At 34.6% G+C, this 23,561-nt stretch overlaps 1 protein-coding gene across 3 annotated transcripts in view; it reads left to right on the forward strand.

The window, feature by feature from the left end:
- Positions 1 to 23,561, forward strand: part of LOC108305938 (MDM2 binding protein) — a 74,054-nt gene that overhangs the window by 13,109 nt on the left and 37,384 nt on the right. For all 3 annotated transcript variants that reach the window (XM_017530709.2, XM_037739318.1, XM_017530710.2), the window contains exons 8-11: positions 154 to 288; positions 2,138 to 2,232; positions 4,918 to 4,987; positions 12,712 to 12,829. In XM_017530709.2, coding sequence (XP_017386198.1) covers positions 154 to 288; positions 2,138 to 2,232; positions 4,918 to 4,987; positions 12,712 to 12,829 — 418 coding nt within the window. The remainder of the gene's footprint in view (positions 1 to 153; positions 289 to 2,137; positions 2,233 to 4,917; positions 4,988 to 12,711; positions 12,830 to 23,561) is intronic.

Below are 23,561 nucleotides of genomic sequence, written 5' to 3' on the forward strand. Positions count from 1 at the left end.
TGTACCTAAATGTAAGAAGCACACTTTTGAGCTGAGGAATCAAAAATAAATTTATACATGGGTTTCCTCTCAACATTTATACTGTAAAGATATATTAATCTTTATAGCATTATTCATGATACTTATAACTGTGTTTTCTTGGTCTCTTTTCAGTTTGGATTTGAAATTAGTTTTCCTGAATTTTGTTTAAAGGGAGTCACACCTAAGAATTTTAGTACATCCAATTTAAATACTGACTTTCTTGCCCAAAAGATAATACCACCAAAGGATAAGAATATTTTGCCAAAGGTAATTGTGTTTAATTTTTTTGTGTGATCATTCGTGTGTATTTTTGTTCCTATAAAATGTTTGAATCTTGAATTAATATTACTAATATATACGATTAAGTGTGCTCACTAGCATAATTTTTAATATAATTAAGTACTTAAGTTACACTGTGTCATCAGCATTAAATTTTGGTGAACTTGTCATTGTTTTAGATGTTTAAAAAAATGTAGTGATACTAAATCAGTATAGCCCTGAAATCACCTTTGATTTGGACTTTATTATGAGCCCTTTCTAAGACTCATTTTGGAAAGAATATGACATAGTGTGAAGAGGGTATGTTTTGATTTTAGGTAAACATGGGTTTGGAACCTGACTGTGTCACCTATAAGGTCTTGTTTATAACCTTGGGTAGATTGATTAACTCATCTGTGAAAGTGGAGGCAGTAGTAACACCCTTATCTTACAAAGTTATTTTAAGGATTAAATGAGGTTAAGAGTTTAACATCTGACAAAGTACCTGACATACGCTTAACGTAGAGTTTAAGAGGTATTAGTTATTGCCTCATGTCTCCTATACATTTGTTCATAAAATACAAGTAATTATAAAGCATAATAATTAGGAAAAGGTTCAGTTGGCTTTTTAACATTGGAAAAATTACATAAGAAGAGATATTTATATGAAAGCACCTTAGAATTCACTTTAAAAGACCTAATCTAAGAGTGTGGAAAACACTGGTCATGAAGTTAAAAGGGCGTCAGATTGTTAATATTTTCTGATCAAAGCGTGGTACAAAAAGAGGGCATAATATCTGACTTGAACTCATTTCTCAGTGTTTGTTTAGAATTGCTTACTTTAAGTAACTTACTATGGCCTTCTTTCACCGGAATATTAAATTCTTTTCTAAAGATTCAAATTGTAAGATTCATGACCTCAACTTTTCTTCAAGTATGAATAATGTGTCTAAATTTTGCTACTGTTAAAGAGAATCTTAGGGCACAACTTCTTCAACAATGTAAAATTCATATTCTCTCTCCTGTATGTGTATAGACACAAAAACACACTGTATACACATATATGTATATGATTATATATATATATATATATATATATATACACATGCACACATAATCATATATGGTGAAATTACTCAGCATTTTACAAATCTAAAGCTTTGTGTAACTTCTCCAAGAAGTGTTCTCTTTTCTTTACCTTCCATCTGACACTCTGTGGCTCCAACTGTTGAAATAGCTGCCCTTCACTAACAAACTCTACTTCAGTTTTAGGCTTTACCCAAGAAATACAGTACTGAAATTTTACTTTTTATGAATGGAGTTTTCTATGTTAATTAGCACATGCTGGCTTCACTATCTTTTTCTGTAATTTATTTAGTCTTTTTGCTAGAATTTTTTTCTTTTAAATGTCTTTTAAATGTCAATGAACTCAATCTAAGTTCATCCTGGAGTGTCTTTTCTTTGGCTTTTTTAGTCTGCAGATTCTGCCTACAGAGGTAGGTTGCTAATTTGTTTCGTCAACATTGTTGCCTATTGGATCACCTGTCTGTCTTGTTGAAGATAAACAGCAAAAGTTGAGAGCTCTTGTCCTCTGTTGCTTACCTCTTTCCATACTTACTTTCTCCTGTGAAAGCTCTTCCTGATTACTAAGTGATCTCCATGTCTCTTTCTCTTCCCTGAAAGGTAGAGTTGAAATAGAAGAAATTCTTATCTGCTGTAGAGGATTAAATGCTAGGCATGCATAATATGTAAAAAGTTGCTTTTTAAGATCCATTTTAAAGCTTTACACCCTTAATCACTAATTTGTTTACTTCGTTTATGGTATTTAAATATTACATAATTTTAATTTCTTTTCTAGGTTTTCCATTATTATGGCTCTGCTTTAGAATTTGTGCAGATGATAAAATTATCAGATCTACCCTCCTGCTATATGTCAGACATTGAATTTGAGTTGTATCCTTTCATTTACATGTTCATTTTCAATTACATTTTCTGTGTCAGGTAGAATGTTCTGGTATTGTCAGGTAAATATATATGTTAGATATATTCATTATATTCATTGTTTTAATGTTGGTGCTCAGGTAGGCTGCTGGACTCCTTATTGTTGGAGTTGCTGGGGAAGGAAGTTCTTGCTTTTCCCACCACCTGGATCCTATACCTATTTTATCAGAAATCTTCCTCCCTATGCAAGCATCTTTATTTTCATTCAGTATTATTGAGGCTTTTCTGTGGATAGGGCTGTGGAAATAATACAGAAGTGATTGAGCCTTCCTTCTTTAATGCAGTTATAATGTTCTCTGCCTGAGCATAGGACTGATCTACTCTTATCCCTAGTCTAGCATTAGCTGAAACTTTGTCCTTCCCACCCACTGTCCAGACACCACCACATGTATATTGTATGTGCTTTTGTTAACTTTACCATTATTTTATATAGTTTTAATGCTTTTTGGAAATGATTCCCCTTTTTCTGAAATCCAAGAATACATCTCCATGACTTCTATGTCTTACTCAATATATTTCTCCTGAAGAAGTCTATAACTGCAATATAGCATAGCATATAGTAAGCACTCAATAAATATTGTCAGATGAATGACTTTGGATTATGTCCACCTAAATCAAAATACTCATTGTTTTCTTCTTGAAAATTCCTTGCTTCAGGAAAGATAACATTTATGAAGGCATAGGAGAACCTTACCCAGCTGAGAACTGTTCGTAGTCTAGAATCACTAAAGAGTAGTGGTTTTTTGGTTTGAGGGTGTTGAGGGTAGTTGCTAAGTGATCAGATTGCAGAGTCTTTTCAGATTAATCAGGTCCTAAAAGACCTTATGTATCATGATTGGGGATAAATTCTATCCTAAAGATAATGAGGAATCATACAAAAATTTTAAGACAGACAGTGGCTTATTGAGAAGTAAATTTTAGATCATACTAGTAGGATTTTGGAAACCTGATCAAAGCTCGAACTAAACAAGTGGCATTTGGAATGGAGAGCGAGGGGAAAGTACATGATGTGTTAAAGATGTAAAATCAACATGATATCATGATTTATTTACTACATGCTGAGAAAGTGAGAAGGCCAGAGAGTGTAATTGATTCCCTGTGTTGAAACTGGTGTCACTAGGTGGGATGACATGAAATTTCATCCATTGTACATTACTGTTGAGAACCATTTAGCCAGCATGCTACCTGGCAGTATAACTGCAGGTGTTTCTGAAAGGTGCTGCTCTGGTTGCAGAAGGCAGGAGCCAAGAGCCATACCCATTCAACTTATCTTTCAATCCTATTATCTGGAGAACCGAGTCCTCAATTTTCCTTGGAAGGTGCTTTGAAAACCATTGGTTTTCAAATCTAATATAAGATAAATCTAATGTAAGATAAATATGTCAAATATTGACAATGTCAAATAACTTCTGACCTACAAGCTGCTAATAGATGAGGAGAGAGAAAAGAAGGATTAATGATAGATTGTTTCTGCAACCAGATCAGTACCTCTTCTATCCTAAATATTGGGTTTCCAGATAAAGTGTCACCTGCAAAAGGTGTCTGCATCAAAAAGGTTTGCAAAGCACACTGTAAACTGTTTTCATGGTACCACCCAGCATTTAGATGTTTGACCATGTTTTTGCATAATATTCAATATAGTTTTTACTACCATTATGTTAAGAAAAGTTCTACAACTTGAAAAAAAAACTTCCCTTAAATACTGTATTAATGCTTTTAGGATAGTCAGAGGACTTCCTGGTGTATGGGGTAGAAAGGAAGGATAAATGTTAGGAATCTGTGGGAAAAAAACAAGTAATTTATATACTTAAAAAATGTTTAAATGTTTCTTCTGCCATCAGTGTGAAGAAACATAAGTATCAGTCAGCTGATATATCATTTTATGTATTTAAGTAAATGTAAATGCTATCACATATATCTGCAAATATATTAAACATATTAAACTCTCTTTTAAAAATATATAAGAATGTTTAGAAATACACCTCAGAACAGAACATTTTGTATAAAAAGAATTTGTTGTTAGCAGGAAATGAAACACTATCATAGTGTTATATGAATTTTTATTTAGAAGCTACAGTTTCTATAAATTTCTTGTTCTGTTAGTTTATAGTGATGCTCTTTATAGTAGCACTGTTTCTTAGTATATTTTCAGAATCAATTGGAAAAATAATTATCCTTAGGGAAAGGAGTAATTGTTAATTGCTACAGTTAATTTTTTTTTTTTTTTTTTTTGAGACGGAGTTTAGCTCTTGTTACCCAGGCTGGAGTGCAATGGCATGATCTTGGCTCACCACAACCTCCGCCTCCTGGGTTCAAGCAATTCTCCTGCCTCAGCCTCTCGAGTAGCTAGGACTACAGGCATGCACCACCATGCCTAGCTAATTTTTCGATTTTTAGTGGAGGCGGGGTTTCACCATGTTGACCAGGATGGTCTCGATCCCTTGACCTCATGATCCACCCGCCTTGGCCTCCCAAAGTGATGGGATTACAGGCGTGAGCCACCGCACCCAGCCCCAGTTAAATTTTTTAATAAATGAATTCAAGCAACGGTGGAAGAATTGAAATAGTGAAACTTTTTTTAAGGAGTAAATTGTTTCACTGATACCATTACATCATTTCTTTAACTCCTTAGTACAGAGGATTGACAAACAGTACCGAACAGAATTCTGTGTTGCTGTTGGAGCAGATTTCTTCTCTGTGTAGCAAGGTACGGAGGGTTTCTTGGGTTTTTGTTGTTGTTGTTGTTTTTATACTTGGCATTTAAGGATGTGTAAGAAAAGGGAATGTAACTTATTAATCTGTTTGCTTGATGACTTAGTTTCTTTAATATAAGATGATTTTGGACCTAACTCATATTAAGACATTTTGGACTTTTCATAAAGCTGTAAAAGTACTCCTCAAACATAAGTGACATTTTGTTTGTAGGAGAGATTTTCAGAAATAAGGTTTATGACTGGTAACTGCTTTAAAATTTTAAAATAACAATGTTATTGTTAACCTACTTTTTCAACATCTGTTTTCAGTTCTATGAGTAGACATTCATATAGTTGGATTCTTTTTTCATTGTAGGGCAGGGAATGAAAGTGAAAAAAGCTTCTCAAATTTCCCTAAATTGTCATTTGGGAGTTTTCAATTTTTCTGTCTAAATTCTAATGACGTTTAGGAGATTTATGGCTACTTTAACAGTTATTTTGTATACGTAATGATATCAAATTAGTATTTTTTAACTTTAAAAAAACTGTAATAGAAAGAATTTTAAGTGGAATCATCTATTTAGAATTAAATTCAGTTTTTAATAGGAAAAAGTAAAAGCTTGCTTTCTTTCTAGTTATTTATTCAACTATTATATTTCTATGAAAACAATTTTTAATACACAAATGTTTATTGGCAGTACTTAGATAATATTTTCGTATTGTTTTAATAACAAATAGACTGCCAAACAATCCTGCAGGGAGAAAATGATTGTTATAGCAGTTTCCCTGTGGTGCTATAAGTTATAATTCTTATAGAAAATTGCTATAGTAAAGGAAAAATGATTTTGACCTTAAGATGTATACTTGACTATACAGTAACTTAAAATTTTGGCCTCCAGCCTTTTTTTTTCTGTAAATGTAATAGTCCTTTGAATAGGGCACCAAAAGTATTTATTTGATAAAATGACCTTTGACCAGTATTAACCTGGCTTTCGTCCTCTAAGGATAACTAATGTGCTAAATTTTGAAATTTTGAAATTTATCTTTTATCATTTATCCAGCATGTATTCTACTGTTTGTGAGGCATTATACTAGATTTCGGGAACCTAGTAATGAAGTGTACAGATGAAGCTGCTATACTTGTGGAACTTACATTTTAGGGGACAAACAGAAAATAAGTAACTGTGGACTTCATAAGAATGATGAAGAAATAAACAGCCTGCAATAGGTAATAAGTCAAGAGACCCTACTCTAGATAGAGATTAATAAGGTCATACATTTCTCCAGAACTATTTGCAGAGACATCTTATGAATGAGTATAGCTTTTTTAAGTGCACTGAGAATAAAAAATACCCTGCTTCTATTTTAATCCAAGTAGCTAAGTAGCTCTTTATATAACCCTGTCTAGTCACCTAATCTTTTGGAGCTGCTTCATTCTATGGGATGAGAATATTATTATTTATCATTAATTATCTCATCTCTATTGTCAAATAAGGGAAGAAATGAATATAGATGGTATAGTAAAAAGTCTAAAATAAAATAACATATTCTTTTTTTTTTTTTGAGACCGAGTTTCGTTCTTGTTACCCAGGCTGGAGTGCAATGGCGCGATCTCGGCTCATCGCAACCTCCGCCTCCTGGGTTCAGACAATTCTCCTGCCTCAGCCTCCCGAGTAGCTGGGACTACAGGCACACGCCACCATGCCCAGCTAATTTTTTGTATTTTTAGTAGAGACGGGGTTTCACCATGTTGACCAGGATCGTCTCGATCTGTTGACCTCGTGATCCACCCGCCTCGGCCTCCCAAAGTGCTGGGATTACAGGCGTGAGCCACCGCACCCGGCCCAAAATAACATATTCTTTAGAAAACTTGAGTTTATACCATACCTATGCCACTCACTGGCTTATAGCTTTTAATATTGCAAACTGGGAAAAATAATCCCTCTGTTACCTTTTTCAGAGTTGTAATAAAAACCAAATTGGAATATATTTTATAAACTACAAAGTATGATATAAATGATGGTTGCTAACTAATTTTTTATTGTCTTTGAAGTTTATGTGGCCCATTAAATGATTGACACATAGGTGAAACAGTTTCCTTAAAAGTGTAAAGCACTAGACATTCTCCAGGTAATTTGAAGATATGATGAAATTTATAGAAATGTAACAGAAGAATTTGTAGAAATCTTATAGAGACTGTTTCCTTTTTTGTTTTGAGACGATGTCACACTCTGTTACCCAGGCTGGTGTGCAATGGCACAATCTCAGCTCATTGCAACCTCCACCTCCCAGGTTCAAGCGATTCTCCTATATCAGCCTCCCAAGTAGCTGGGATTACAGGCATGCACCACCATGCCCAGCTAATTCATAGAGACTATTTCAAGTCAAAATTAGATCTGTATCTATAGCTTAACACAGTTGTAACATAATCATTAGTCCATCTAGTTATTGAAGACAGACAACACTAATCCTAGAAGCAACCTAAATTATTGATGTTTAGTAATATATTTTCAGTTGTTTTGTTTTAAATTTGTTGTATTAGATTATCATTTTTTCTTCTTTAACCACGACTGTAAAATATTACAACATACTTTATTAGTAAGGAATAGAGACTTTATGTTCCCAGTTTAATGCAGCAAAAGGGATTATTTTTGAAGCCATATTTTATGTGACTTAGAAAGCAAATGTCTAAATGTGAAGTAGTTTATTTTTCTTTTACATCGAGCTATAACTTGTTTTTTACTTTTTTTTTTTTTTTGAGACGGAGTCTCATTCTGTTGCCCAGGCTGGAGTGCAGTGGTGTGATCTCAGCTCACTGCAATCTCTGCCTTTCAGGTTCAAGTGATTATCCTGCCTCAGCTACTCAAATAGCTAAGACTACGGCATATGCCACCATGCTTGGCTAATTTTTCTGTGTGTATTTAGTAGAGACAAAGTTTCATCATGTTAGTCAGGCTGATCTCTAACTCCTGACCTCAAGTGACCCACTCACCTTGGCTTCCTAAATTGTGGGATTACAGATGTGAGCCACTGCACCCAGCCATTTTTCACGTTTTGAAAAAGTATTTAATTACATACCAGTTCTTTGAAATCTAGTGCTTTATAACTTGTGTTTCAGCCAGGCTTGGTGGCTCATACCTGTAATCCCAGCACTTTGGGAGGCCAACGCGGGCAAATTACCTGAGGTCAGGAGTTTGAGACCAGCCTGACCAACATGGTGAAACCCTGTCTCTACTAAAAACACAAAAAATTAGCTGGTATAATGGTGGGTGCCTGTAGTCCCATCTATGCGGGAGGTTGAGGCAAGGGAATCACTTGAACCCAGGAGGCAGAGGCTGCAGTGAGCCAAGATGACACTACTGCACTCGAGCCTGGGCAACAGAACTAGACTCTGTCTCAAAAATAATAAATAAATAAATAAACAAATAAATATCTTAGGTTTCATTTATTAAACAATCTTTTTTTTCTTTTTTAAAAAATGTTTTTACTGCTACTATCTGACAGATGCTTTGTTCTTGATATTAGATAGAATAAGGTGGACAGACCCTTTCTCAGGAAACTCTTGTGGTACTTAAATTCTGTTGCTTTGTGTGATCTTCAGTCAGCATCTTAGCTTAAACAAATTATCTTTCTATGTGTCTATGATTAGCCTCAGAATGTAAATTAAAGGTTCTTGGAGTAAAGCTTCTTTTATCAATAATTAAGCTAGGTTAGGAAAAGACAAGATAGGATTGTTAGGGAATTATGATGTTCACTAATCTTTTGACTGGGAAATATTTCTTCAAAGAGAGGAATTTGAAAAGTTAGAAACATGATTTCCACTTGTTGAGGAGGACCTACTGAAGAGATTGAATCAAGAGTTTTAAACTTAGGCCAGGTGCAGTGGCTCACACCTGTAATCCCAGCATTTTAGAAGGCTGAGGTAGGTAAATCACTTGAGATCAGGAGTTCGAGACCAGCCTAACCAACATGGCAAAACCCTGTCTCTACTAAAACTATACAAAAAATCAGCCAGGCATGGTGGCATGTGCCTGTAATCCCAGGTACTTGGGAGGCTGAGGCAGGAGAGTCACTTGAACCAGGGAGGCAGAGGTTGCAGGGAGCCAGGATCATGCCACTGCACTCCAGCCTAGACAACAGAGTGAAACTGTCTTAAAAAAAAAAAAAAAAAAAAAAAACGACGTTGAAACTGAGATTTGAAATGTTATTTGGCATTTATATTCTGGAGATGGTATGATAGCCTGAACAGATCATCCACAAGTCTCTCAGAGTCTATCTAATGATTAGCGTATGGGTGAGAACAAGTTATCAGCACTTGAGTATATTACGAATGCATTATAAACAACTGTCAAGTTTATTTTGTAGGGAATTATAGTTTGTGTGATTTAGAAATATTTATTTTCATATTTGTAGCAAATGTCTAGTCAATATCAGGATGTCTCAAAAATGTGGCAATTTCAGCTAATGAGTCCCACCACATTTATATTAGGCTACAAGTAATACATTGAACAGCATTTGACATCCCTAAAATGCTGAGAAAGCTGTAAGTGGGATCCAGTCTGGGATACTCACATTACAGCGTTGTCTACCTTTTTAGCTGTACAGTCTGGTCACATCTTTTGGACTGTGAAGTCTTATGTATGCAAAGAGGAAGAATTAGGATTTAATGTTGAGAAGATTAAAAATATTTTTTATATTTCATCATTATTTTCTATTGCTAAATATTTTTATTTTTAACTTCTAATGCTTAACCACATAAAATATATTGACTTTTAAAAGATGATGGCTATAATAATAAAGAAAAATAAACATATTTCTTTTAACTTTTCTTATTATTTTCCTAACATATTAGGTTGGTATAAAAATAATTGTAGTTTCAGACCACAAATTTTAAATCATTGTAACTAGGCTCAAACACATCTTTATTAATAAAAATAGAAACCATTGGCAGGGCGCTGTGGCTCACGCCTGTAATCCTAGCACTTTGGGAGGCCGAGGCGGGCAGATCTCGAGATCAGGAGATTGAGACCATCCTGGCTAACACGGTGAAACCCTGTCTCTACTTAAAATACAAAAAATTAGCCAGTTTTGGTGGTACCTGCCTGTAGTCCCAGCTACTTGGGAAGCTGAAGCAGGAGAATCACTTGAACCAGGGAGGTGGAGGTTGCAGTGAGCCAAGATTGTACCACTGTACTCCAGCCTAGGCAGCAGAGAGAGACTCCGTCTCAAAAAAATAAAAAAGTAAAAATAGAAACCATTGCAATCAACACATTTTGCCAATGAGAATTAAGTTTGTTAATTCCTGTAGTGTAAAAATCCATGCTTTGGAAATTGACAAACTCTTGGAAAGCATTTTCTGTATGCTGCCTTTCCTGTGGGAGCATTTTCCCTACAAAAGGTTGTTGAGATGCTTGAGGAAGTGGTAGTCCGTTGGCGAGAGGTCAGGTGAATATGACAGGTGATGCAAAATTTTGTGGCCCAATTCATTAATCCTTTGAAGCATTGCTTCTGTGGCGTGTGGTCGGGTATTGTCATGGATAACATTGGACCCTTTCTGCTGACCGATGCCGGCTCCAGGTGTTGCAGTTTTCGGTGCATCTCATCAATTTGCAGAGCATACTTCTGAGATGTAATGGTTTTGACAGGATTCAGAAAGCTGTTGTGGATCAGAATGGCAGCAGACCATGAAACAGCGACCATGACCTTTTTTTTTTTAAGTGCAAGTTTGGCTTTGGGAAGTACTTCAGAGCTTCTTAGTCCAACCACTGAGTAGTTGTCGCTGGTTGTCATATTAAATCCACTTTTCATCACACAATCTGATCGAGAAATGGTTTGTTGTTGCGTAGAATAAGATGACACTTCAAAAACGTCAATTTTTAAAATTTTTGGTCAGCTCATGAAGCACCTACTTATTGAGCTTTTGTTTTGTTTTGTTTTTTTGTTTTTTTGATGTGGGGTCTCACTCTGTTGCCCAGGCTGGAGTGCAGTGGTGCGATTTGGGCTCACTGCAACCTCTCCCTCCTGGATTCGAGCAGTTCTCCTGCCTCAGCCTCCCAAGTATCTGGGACTACAGGCATGTGCCACCACATCCAGTTAATTTTTGTATCTTTTGTAAAGACAGGGTTTCACCATATTGGCCAGGCTGGTCTCGAACTCCTGACCCCGGGTGATCCGCCTGCCTCAGCCTCCCAAAATGCTGAGATTACAGGTATGAGCCACCATGCTCCTGCCTTATCAAGCTTTCTCACCTTTCTAATTTGATTCAAATGCCAAACGACCATAGAATGGTTGATGGTGAGTTTTTCTGCAACTTGTTGTATGGCTATAAGAGGATCTGCTTCAATGATTGCTCTCAATTGGTCATTGTCAACTTCCAATGGCTGGCCACTATATCACTCATTTTCAGGGCTCTTGTCTCCTTTGCAAAACTTTTTGAACCACCACTGCACTGTATGTTCTTTAGCAATTCCTGGGCCAAGTGCATTGATGTTGCGAGTTGTCTCCACTGCTCTGTGACCCGTTTTGAACTTGAATAAGAAAATTGCTCACATTTGTTTTTTGTCTAACATAATTTCCATAGTCTAAACATAAAACAAACAGCAAGTAATAAGTTATTAGCAAGAAAACATAAAGCGAGAAATGCACATTAAAATAATATATAACATAACCGCATTTATTTAAGAATGTATTACAAATCAAATGGCAAATTCCATCAGTGCAAAAACTGCAATTACATTTGCAACAACCATAATATTTATTTTTGTATCTGTGAATTAAGTAAAAATAATAAATAGCAACAAAACTACCATATTAAAGTATTAGTGATCACATATTTCATATAACAACAAGTCCATTGATACAGGACAGTTAAAAGTGATTTTGCACTAGGTTTAAGATCTTTGGCAAATGCCTTGCCTAAATTTTCCTGAAGTTTTAAAATTAAATTTATGGAATTTACTGAGATGTGCTGATTGATATAGCTGCATTTCTAGAATAACAGGAAGAATATAGCTTTCAGAACTGTGGTTGTGTTATTCAGCCCTTAATCAAACTTAGAATTTACCTAAATATATTATGGTGATTTTGTTGAACCAATATTTAATAAGCTTCTGTATCCCCGGCCCTGGCAATCTGAAGATAAATAAGCTGAGTTTGCTCATAAATCAGTCAGAAGTTGCTGTATGTTTTCTAGCATATAATCCATTGTCTTCTCTGCAGTTTTTACCTAGTAGCACTAAATTTCTTGTTTCCAGGAACAAAGTTTCTAAATTGCCTTCAAATGTATTTTAATTTTGAAGCCAGAACAATAATCCATCTAGTCAAAAAGTTATAAGATGATGGCTGAATATAACAAAATCTTTTGGTGTTAGAACTCAGCCTTACACTGTTTTGTATATATACAAAGAAATTACATCCACAATCTGAACTTGAAGCAAATACTGTGAATTTTTCAGAGATGTTTGAATGCCTTTCACTCTTTTTGTTTATCTGCATTTTGGCTTCTGTTTTGCTTTGTTTTGACAGAGGGTGAGCCATTGTTCTTACTTTTAAATTTTTATAGTGCAGTTATTGGGAGAGGGCATTACTAAATGCATGTTAAATAGGTGAAATATGGGTGGAAAATTGTCAGTTGGCACTATTCAAGTTATAAGATGATGGTTGAATATAACAAAATCTTTTGTTGTATTTGAATGCATCTCAGTGTGTAATCAGTAAAAATATGGTCTGTTTTATCCAGGTTGGTGCTCTTTTTGTATTGCCATGTACCATTAGTAACATACCTGTTCCGCCTCCCAACCAACTCAGTTCAAGAAAGTGGAAGGAATATATAGCTAAAAAGCCTAAGACAATCAGTGGTAAGTATTACATGTTTCAGTTGTTTTAACGATGCTGCATAGTTCATGTGTTTATCAAATGTGAAGTGAAGATAACATTTCTATATGAGAAAACAGTATGTCATATGATTGCTACTGAATACCAGGAGTCCACCTCATTTTAAGATTTTTAATCACAGGCCGGGCGCGGTGGCTCACGCCTGTAATCCCAGCACTTTGGGAGGCTGAGGCGGGTGGATCACGAGGTCAAGAGATCGAGACCATCCTGGTCAACATGGTGAAACCCCGTCTCTACTAAAAATACAAAAAAAAATTAGCTGGGCATGGTGGCACGTGCCTGTAGTCCTGGCTACTCGGGAGGCTGAGGCAGGAGAATTGCCTGAACCCAGGAGGCGGAGGTTGCGGTGAGCCAAGATCGCTCCATTGCACTCCAGCCTGGGTAACAAGAGCGAAACTCCATCTCAAAAAAAAAAAAAAAAAAAAAAATGATTTTTAATCGCAACTTATATGAAGTATCTCTAACCATATTCATTTAAAATGCTAGTGATCCAAAGGCAGAACTCTTGGTTCATTAGATAGCTAATTATATTGAACATGGATTTCTTAGAGACATTTCAGGAATCAAATTTGTGAAAAGAGTGGTTTATTTATTATACGGTACATTAAAAAAAAAAAAACCATGATAATTTTTTGAAGAAATTAGAAGTTTATTTATTTATTTAGAGATGGAGTCTTGCTTTGTCATCCAGGCTGGAATGCAGTGGCATGAACTTGGTTCACTATAACCTCCATCTCCCAGGTTCAAGTGATTCTCCTGCCTCAGCCTCTTGAGTAGCTGGGATTACATGCACCACCACGTCCAGCTAATTTTTGTAATTTGGGTCAAGACAGGGTTTCAGCATGTTGGCCAGGCTGGTCTCGAACTCCTGACCTCAAGTGATCTGCCCACATCTACCACCCAAAGTGCTAAGGTTACAGGAATGGCCCAGTGCGCCTGACCTGAAATTTTTTATTTAACAGTTTAACTATGTGTTATACAGTATTCCAAGTATTGTATTTTAGAAGTATTGATTCATCTAATTTTTGTAATAACCCCATATACTTACTTTTATCCTCATTTTACAGATGAGGAAATTGGGGCTTAGAGCAGTGACAGAGCTGTTAATTGGCAGAACCTATGGCTCTGTCACTTCTCCAAGGATTTGAACCTGTGCTCTGTGCTCTTTACCGGTACACTGTGTTTCCACTCTTCCTCTAGTGGAAACCCTGGTATTTCATGAGGTGATTGTGACTTAGGATGTTAAAATTACTTTCCCAAAGTCACATTGGTGAGGTGTATTCCTTCATACTTTTGCGTTGATGTGTGTGTTTTTTAAATTGAACAAAAATTTGTTTACTTTTTTTTTAGCTTATGGTTTTTGTGACCCATAATATGATGGGACTAAGAACTGTAACTGAAACATGTGTACCAGAACTATTATGAAAAAATCTGTAGAAATACGCCACAGGGCCCTTGAATTTTGAGGAATACAATTTTAAAATCAGTAGCTTATACAGTACAGATTTCCTATTTCTCCATAGAGTAAATAGGAGAGATACTGAATTCTATTTTAGCAAATGTTGAGTTCCAAATTCAGATAAGATACCTATGTGGAAATTTAAATGTAGACTTTGAAATTTAGATATAGATCTCTAGATAATAGTCAGGGCTGGACATTCAGATTTTGAGTTTGCCAGCAGTTTTGTTTATCTATTGTGTAGTAAACCACCCCAAAATGTAGTGGCTTGAAAGAGCAAACACTTTATTTGCTTAGAGTTTTGCAGTCTGAGCTGCCCTCAGCAGAATATTCTACTGATCTCACTGGTGGTTATTGATGTGGGTACTTTGAACTTTAAGATCATTTGGAGGCTGGGCTCACCGGAGCAGGCTGGCGTTCCGTGTTCCTTTAGTCTCAGAGACTTTTCCTTGCCGCATGGTCTCCTCGCATCATGTCTCCTGCTAATTAGCTGGAATCTTTCCATGGTGGCTCAGGACAAACACATAGAAGTTGAAGCTGCCAGGACTTTTTAAGGCTTAATCCCAGGACTAGCTCTGTCTTACTTCTGTTGCATTCCATTATTTAGAGCTAATTGCAAGAATAGTCCAAATTCAAGGGGAGGTGCCCATCCAAATGTGTAAATAATAGGAAGCCAGCAATGTAAAAGGTCTACCATAGCTGCCTGCAGGTAATAGTTAGGAATGGTTGAAAACAACCCATAAAGAACATGGCTAGAGAAGAGAGCCAAGGATAGGGTCTTTGGAAATACAGTCGTCCTTCAGTATCCACTGGGGATTGATTCAGGACCCCTGTAGATAACAGAATTCCTAGATGCTCAAACCCCTTATATAAAATGGAGCAGGAGTTGCATATGACCTGTGCACATTCTCCTGTATGCTTTATTTCATCTCTAGATTACTTATAATGCCTGATACAATGTAAATGCTACGTAAATACTTGTTATATTGTTTTTTTAGATTTGTATTCTTGTTGTTAATTTGTTATTTTAAATAATTTTTTGGGATATTTTCAATTTGTGTTTGGTTGAATCCAAAATGTGAAACCCATAGATATAGAGGGCAAATTGTGCCTGCATGTAAGATAAAGTGGAGGGAAAGTTAGGAAATGATATAGTAAGTGGTCTTTGGAAGACCCTATCAAGTTACCATTAACATCAGCATTGAAATACCACTTATATAATAGGGCATGGTGCAAAGTATGGGAAATAAAGGAGCATCAAGTTGAGTTTTTACGCTTGAGGAAGTAGATTAATGGTCCTTTTCTTTGTGAAATTTATACTCAAGTGAGGAACGTACTAGGAAAATAGCTATAAGTCTATTTAGCGAACATTGTGAAGGAAAAATGAAAGGTACTTCAGAGTATATGACCTAACATAGCCTTAAGAGCTCAAGAAAGGTTTCCTATAGGAGGAGACATTATTACTGTAGCTTATTGCACCATACTAGTACATGAACAAGCACAGCTTTTAACCCTTCTCATCTTACAGGGAACAAATATGTATTTGGTAATTTTCGCACTTGCTGAAACAAAATCAGAAATAGATTTTTGAGTGGCAATATAGTCCATTTTACTTATTCTACGTGTCATCATGGGATAATACTGATCCATTTCTCAGCTTTACAAATGTCCAAAATTGATTTGACATATTTAATTAGACATATGCAATCAGTTAATCATAATATTAACACCTCCTCAGTAAAATTGAGTATATGCTGGCAGCCCATTCATTATTTATTTTTTTCTTGTAACTTTCTCCAACTTCAAACAACCGTTACGTTGGAACTCCGGATTTTAAGGTAATTTAAAATCAGGGTTTTTTTTTTGTTTGTTTTGTATTTTTTTTTTTTTATGATTTCCATTGTAATTTTAAGAAAAAACCATGTGGCTTGATTTGATTTTTTTTTTTAATTATCACCTCTTGAAATTTGAGCATTAATATTGGTAACTTGTGAATAATAATAAGATACAGATCACATGATAATCTTTAAAGCCAGATTGTTGATTACCGATTAGGCTGGATCATTAGGGGCTGATTAAGCTGACACTTTACAGTATTTAAAAAAACTCTTAGAAGTAGAAATAAAATCAAAGTGGACAGTTGATTATTTAGTTCTATTCTACCCATAATTTTTTCTGTAGGAGAAATTCTTACCCATTGACAGAAGTTTTTTTGAAAAAATAGAGAAGCTGAGTTTTAACTAATGTAAAAGCTTCAATAACCCTCACCTGGAAAACTTCCTGTCCCTTCCTAGCATCACTAACAATAGCGTTTCTCACTATCTGAAATCATATAGTGACTCTCAGATCATTCTCCTTCACCATGACTCTGTGTCTCCATAATCTACTGAATTATGCTCAACTGTTCTCCATTGTTGCCACATATGTTCCATAATCTTCATTCTAACTTTGTACTATTTCCTAAAAGTATTCCCTGATTTTATTCCTTTGTGACTTTATTATTCGTTCACTCATCTAGTCAGTCAGTCATACCTTTTATTCATTTATTTGAATAAACAGTTACTGTTTATCAGGCATAGTACTGTTATCTTGGGATTAGTGATCCATGAGATAGACTTAAGCCTTCCTCTCATGGAATTTATACTGTATGATAGAAAATAGATATTCAGAAGTTATTATAACATTGTATTTAGTAGCAACTGACTAGAAAAAAATCCCCAAGACATACTGAATGAAAAAAGCAAGACATACAATGGTTATGATATTATTAATGCTAAAAACTACTTTGTGTAAATAGAGCATTTATACATATTTGTGTATGCATTAAGTATCCACTTTTTCAACAGATATTTTTATTGAGCACCTACAACATATTAGGCACTGTTTTACATGCTGGACCAGCAGTAAATAGAACAAAATCCTTGCCCTAAGCTGACTTTATGGTAGAGGTAACAGATTTAGTTCTTCCCCTAGATAGCCATATGACTGACTCCTAATTTTTTCAGGTCTTTACTCCAAAATCATTTTTCTCATTTAGGACCTTTTTTGCCAGCCCATCTAAAGTTGCAAACAGACTCTTCTCCTGACCTCTTATTCATCTTCCTAGCTCTATCTTTTTACCTTAGTACTCATGCTGTCTAATATACTAAATGTGTGTGTGTCTCATACTTAACAGTTACTCAAAAATATTTATTAAATAATGAGTGAAGTATGTATTTTTAGGTAGTCATAACTGCTTTCTAGACAAATAAAGACTTTGAATGCATATTCTGCACATGGATCCCAGATCTCAAAGTATAGTAATAATTTTAAAAATTTAGTCTTCAATTTTATGTCTTGATATTTGTGGAAATCATTTATTCTCATGTAGCAGAATAATAGTATCTGACAGTTTTATAATTCTAGATGTTTGATAATTTAAAAAATCTAAATTCCACTGTTGTCTCATATTTTTACAATTGGAATTCTTTTGAAAAGAAACATGCTTAAAGATACTCTTGGTGAAAATTATATCTGATTGTTTTGTTGACAAACAAGTCTTGTAATAAAATTATTTTTAGTGGGACTAGACTAATGAGGACTGCTAAAATGTTTTGAAATGATGAAGCGTGTGCCTTCTTCACATTCAAATCACTGTGGTGAAAGTGTTTCAAAATAATGGGCTGGCTTCAGCAGTGGATTGGATAAAGAAAATACGGGCCAGGCACGGTGGCTCACGCCTGTAATCCCAACACTTTGGGAGGCCAAGTTGGGTGGATCGCAAGGTCAAGAGATCGAGACCATCCTGGCCAACATGGCAAAACCCCATCTCTACTAAAAATACAAAAATTAGCTGGGTGTTGTGGTGCGTGCCTGTAGTCCCAGCTACTCGGGGGGCTGAGGCAGGAGAATTGCTTGAACCTGGGAGGCGGAGGTTTCAGTGAGCCGAGATGACTTCACTGCACTCCAGCCTAGCACCTGGTGATGGAGTAACACCCTGTCTCAAAAAAAAAGGAAAGAAAAGAAAAGAAAATATGGTAGATATATACCATGGACTACTACTCAGCCAAAAAAAAGATGGTACATGTATACTATGGAATACTATGCAGCCATGAAAAACATGTTGCATAAACACCATGGAATACTATGAAGTCAGAAAAAGATGATACATATACACCAGGGAATACTGTGCAGCCTTAAAAATGTGGTACATATACACCATGGAATACTGTGCAGCCATGTCCTTTGCAACAGCATGGATGCAGCTGGAGGCCATTATCCTAAACAAATTAATGCAGAAACAGAAAGCCAAATATTACATGTTCTCACAAATGGAGGCTAAACACTGGGTGTACACAAATATAAAGTTGGGAACAGTAGACACTGGGGACTCCAAAGGAGAGAAGTTGGGAAGAGGGCAAAGGCTGAAAAACTTTCTCTTGGGTACTGTGTTCACTATCTGAGTGACAGGGTTAATAGAAGCACAAACCTCAACATTACACAATACACCCTTATAACAAACCTGCATACGTGCCTCCTGAATCTAAACTCAAAGTTAAAATTTAAAAAAAAAAAAAAAAATTGGGCTGAAACAGACAAGATTAAAATAGTACAGTGCAAGTGATCTATAAATTTCATCTTGAGAAATAAAAGACCGATAAGGATTTTGAAAGAAATTTTAGTGATGGAGACAAAGTATTCTTTTAGTCAACAAATATTTTTCTGTCCCTGCTGTGTGCAAGGCATTACTCTGGTGCTAGAAATATAGTGGTGAACTTTTCAACTTGACTACCAACCTTTGTACACTTAACTTTATACTCATTCTTTTCAAGCACATATGGAACATTCTTCAGGACAGACCCACATACATGCTAGCCCATTAAATGAATCTCAGTAAATTTAAAAGGATAGCAATAATACACACGATATCCTCCAATTTCAATGGAATTAAGTTAGAAATCAACAACAGAAAGAAAACTGAGAGATCTCTCAACTATTTGGAAATTAACACACTTCCAAGTAACCTATAGGTCAAAGAAGAAATCAAAAAGGAAATTAGAAAATAATTTTAACTGAATGAAAATAACAAAACATATAAAATGTATAGAACACAGCTAAAGCAGTACTAAAAATATTTGAAATGCTTATCTTAGTATGGAAGAAAGATGAACAATCAATTATTTAAGTATCAACCTCAGTAAGCAAGAAGACCTAACCTAAATGAGAAGGAAAAAAATAGAACAGAAATTAATGATTAAAATATTGAGGAATATATCTACCAAAAGAAGTATAAGACATGTACACTGAAAACCCCAAAATGTTACTGAGAGTATATAAGATAAAAGTAAATGGAGAGATATACCATATTTGGAGTTTGGAAAACTCATCATTATTAAGATAGAACTCTCCAAATTCAACCCAATGCCTATTAGAATTCCAGGAGGACTTTCTACAGAAATTGACAAACTGATCCTAAATTTGTATGGAATTGCAAAGCACCTAGAAAGGTCAGAACAATTTTGAAAAGGAGAAACAACATTTGAGAACTTACACTACCTATTTCATGACTTACTATAAAGCCCCAGCTATCAAGGCATTGTGGTATTGGGCTAAGAATACATAGATCCATGGAACAGAATAGAGACAAATGCCAATGGGAAAAGGACAGTCTCCACACACTGCTGGAAGAATTGAATATCTAAATGTAAAAGTTATGTACATATATGTATTTAGACTTTATGTGAAAATTAGCTCAAAATGGATCATATAATTCAAGAGCTAAAACTATAAAGCTTTTGTGAGATAACAGATATACAACAAAAGCATGATTTATAAAAAGGAAACAAATCTATAAATCAGAATTCACCAAGGTTCAAAATGCTTACTTTTTGATAAACAGTATTAAGAAAATTTAAAAAAAAAGCTACTTAGAGAAAATAGTTCCAATCATATATCTAACAATGGACAGATATATTTGAAAAATTCTTGCAATTTTATGTATAATAAAACAACCCAATTAATAAGTGAGTGAAATGCCTGAGTAGATATTTCACCAAAGAATATACATGAATGGCTAGGAAACTCCATGAAAAGATGCCCAGCATCATTAGTCTTTTGGAAGATGCAAATTACAACCAAAATGTGATTCTACAACACATTCATTAGAATGGCTGCAATTCAAAACAGTGACTAAAACAGTTGATGAGGATGTGGAGAAGCTGCACATCTCACACATTATTGCTGGGGACATAAGATACCACAGCTACTAAGCAAAACAGTTTGGCAGTTAAACTTGCACTTGACTGTACAACTCAGCCCTTTCGCTCCTATTTACCCAGGAGAAATGAGAATGTATGTTTACACAAAGGCTTATACGCAAGTGTTTATAAAAGTGTTGATAGTAGCCAACACTTGGAAACTACGCAAATAATCCATCAACTGATGAATAGATAATTTTTTGCATATAATGGAATACTGAGCAATGAGAAGGCATGAAAGTTTGGGGTGTACCTGAAAAACATGTTAAGTTTATAAATAAAATCAGACAAGATTATTGTAAGATCACATGTATGAAATTTCTATAAAAGAAGAGAGAAAACATGAATGGTTGTCTGAGGCCATGGGTAGAAGTTAGACTGACTGCAAAGGCATGATGGAAACTTCTCAGAACTGGATCATAGTGATGGATGCACAGTTGTTTACATGTCTCGAAATTTGTTAGACTTTAATATATATGTACATAATGTAAATACATGTGTAATTTAACATCATTGAAGGTTTTAATTTTTTGTAAGAATCATGTAGTCCTTCAACCTAAATGCAGTTTTGTTTCTCTGTCTAATGAATCTTAACACCAGCTATATATTAGAATCATTCTGACAGTTATTTAAAGTTATTTAAAGAATCACTTTTTTCTAAGAATCATTTAGGTCCTTCAACCTAAGTGCAGAGTTTTGTTTCTCTGTCTAATGAATCTTAACACCAGCTACATATTAGAATCATTCTGACAGTTATTTAAAGTTATTTAAAGAATCACTTTTTTCTAAGAATCATTTAGGTCCTTCAATCTAAATGCAGAATTTTGTTTCTCTCTCTAGTTCAATGATTCTTAACACCTGCTGCAAATTAAAATCACCTTGATGTCAAGCTGAGCTCCACCTGAGAATAATCCAACTCAAATCTCTAGGGTAGACCTAGGGTGTCAGTGGTTTGTTAGAGCATCCTCAGTGGTTCAAATGTATATCCAAGATTGAGAACCTCTGTCCTAGGTGGTGCTTTCCCCAACACTAGGCGCAAATCACTGTTACTGAAGAATCCTTCAGATGCTTTGAGGTAGAAAAAAATTGAGAATCAGACTTTAGGTCTTTAATTCCTTATCTAGAAAATGAGGATACTACTACTTGCTTATTATGCCTCAAATATGTTTGATTCAAATTGGTAATGAAGGTATACACTTTCTAAGCTCTGCAGTAGCTTTTTGTTATTCTGTCCAATCTTACATGCTTCTGTGTCTGGAACAATAAATCACTGCTGTTCATAATGAGTAGGATCTGGAAATATCTTCTGAATGGCTTCTCTATTCATTGTAGCTTTCAAATTGTGTATTTTATTATATTGTAATTGAGAGGAGAAATGTATTTAATTTATGATTACTTAATTGTTTAAAATAGCCATGGTGAAATTGATAAATCTTATGTTTTTATAATTTTCACAGTAGTGAGCCTTCATATACCTATTCAACAATATTATCATTTTAAAAACCATTTTAGATTATTTTTAAAATTGAACTACAGGCATTTTCTTAAACAATTTCAGTGGCAGCCCAGTTTTATGCTAAATTGTTCAAAGCTTACTCTGATGAATACAGTGGAGTATCAAGCTAGGTAATACATTATTGAAGATGCTTTATAAATATGAAGTAATTAGGTTGATTTTTTTTTTTTCTCATGCCTCCTCAGCTGGCACTAAGGGCTGTTTTAAAAGTTGAATCTAGAATTAAACAATGATCTCATTTTTGAAAAGAGTGTAGCCACTTAAGATACCTACATTGGAAACTAGATTTTGTTTTATTGTTTCATTTTTGGAATTATTATTAAAATAATTGGTTATATTATTTTGTCATTTCTTAATGAGCATGTATTACTATCAGTAAGTCAGAATATTCACTTACTAAGAATATCCTGTTTCCCCAGTAGTCCTGGGATATTTTATTTTCTTCTATCATGTGGAATATTATTTATCCTTTGATTATTATGATTGTGTTTCCATATTGTTTAAGTATTTTTAAATAAGAGTGTTATAGGGTTTTAAGAACCACTAAGAAACTTATTGACAAAGAATATAACTTGATTATTACATAAGAATTTTTTTGCTAATACTAATAAAGACATAAGACTTTATTGTGGTCTATATGCTATATGTAAACTTTGATGCAACTAATGGATACTTAATAGTTTCTACCTTTTCCATTTTATCTTTATAGTATATCCGAAATGTGTATATATATATATATATATATATGCTTATATATATATATGTATGCATATATATATATATGCTTATATATATATGTATGCATATATATATATATGCTTATATATATATATATGTATGCATATATATATATATGCTTTCGGTGGAAAAGGGGCATACAAGCCAACACCTTCTTATCAAATGATAATGTAAATAAACATAACAGTTGAAAATAGACAGAATTTTTTTTGGTAATCATTTTCCTTTATTACGTTAGGAAGAGTGATGAGGCTGGAATAACTATGCTAATTGTAAGTCTGTTACTCTCTGTGGTATTTACACAAAAGTTATTTAATAAGTCTTCAATTAACACCTGCCAAATCTGGAGCAACATTTTTGAAATGACTACAAAGTCATTATAGCTAGGGGAATTCTTTACAGTAAGTATTTTTCTTTTGAGGAAAATAAGATTGTTGTAATTACAAGCTTCAGTGATTAAAATCCAAATAAAGATGATGGAATTTTAAATAAATGTGGAAAGAATGTCATAAATTGAAGATATATATATATATATATATAAATTGAATCAGCAAGCAGCTAAAATGGTCAATGAATTAAAGTTACCATATCTTTTGGCAAACCTTAATTTCAAATAAAACTGGTAACAACAAGTGTTTTTCCTTTCTAATAACCTTCATTTAAATTCATTTTCTGAAACTGCAGTTTATGAACAGAATTAATGGTACTTTAACTTTAGGCTCCAACTTACCCACAATCTTTTTCAG

Source organism: Cebus imitator, unplaced genomic scaffold (assembly GCF_001604975.1).
Source record: "Cebus imitator isolate Cc_AM_T3 unplaced genomic scaffold, Cebus_imitator-1.0 Scaffold68, whole genome shotgun sequence".
Classification (NCBI taxonomy): domain Eukaryota; kingdom Metazoa; phylum Chordata; class Mammalia; order Primates; family Cebidae; genus Cebus; species Cebus imitator.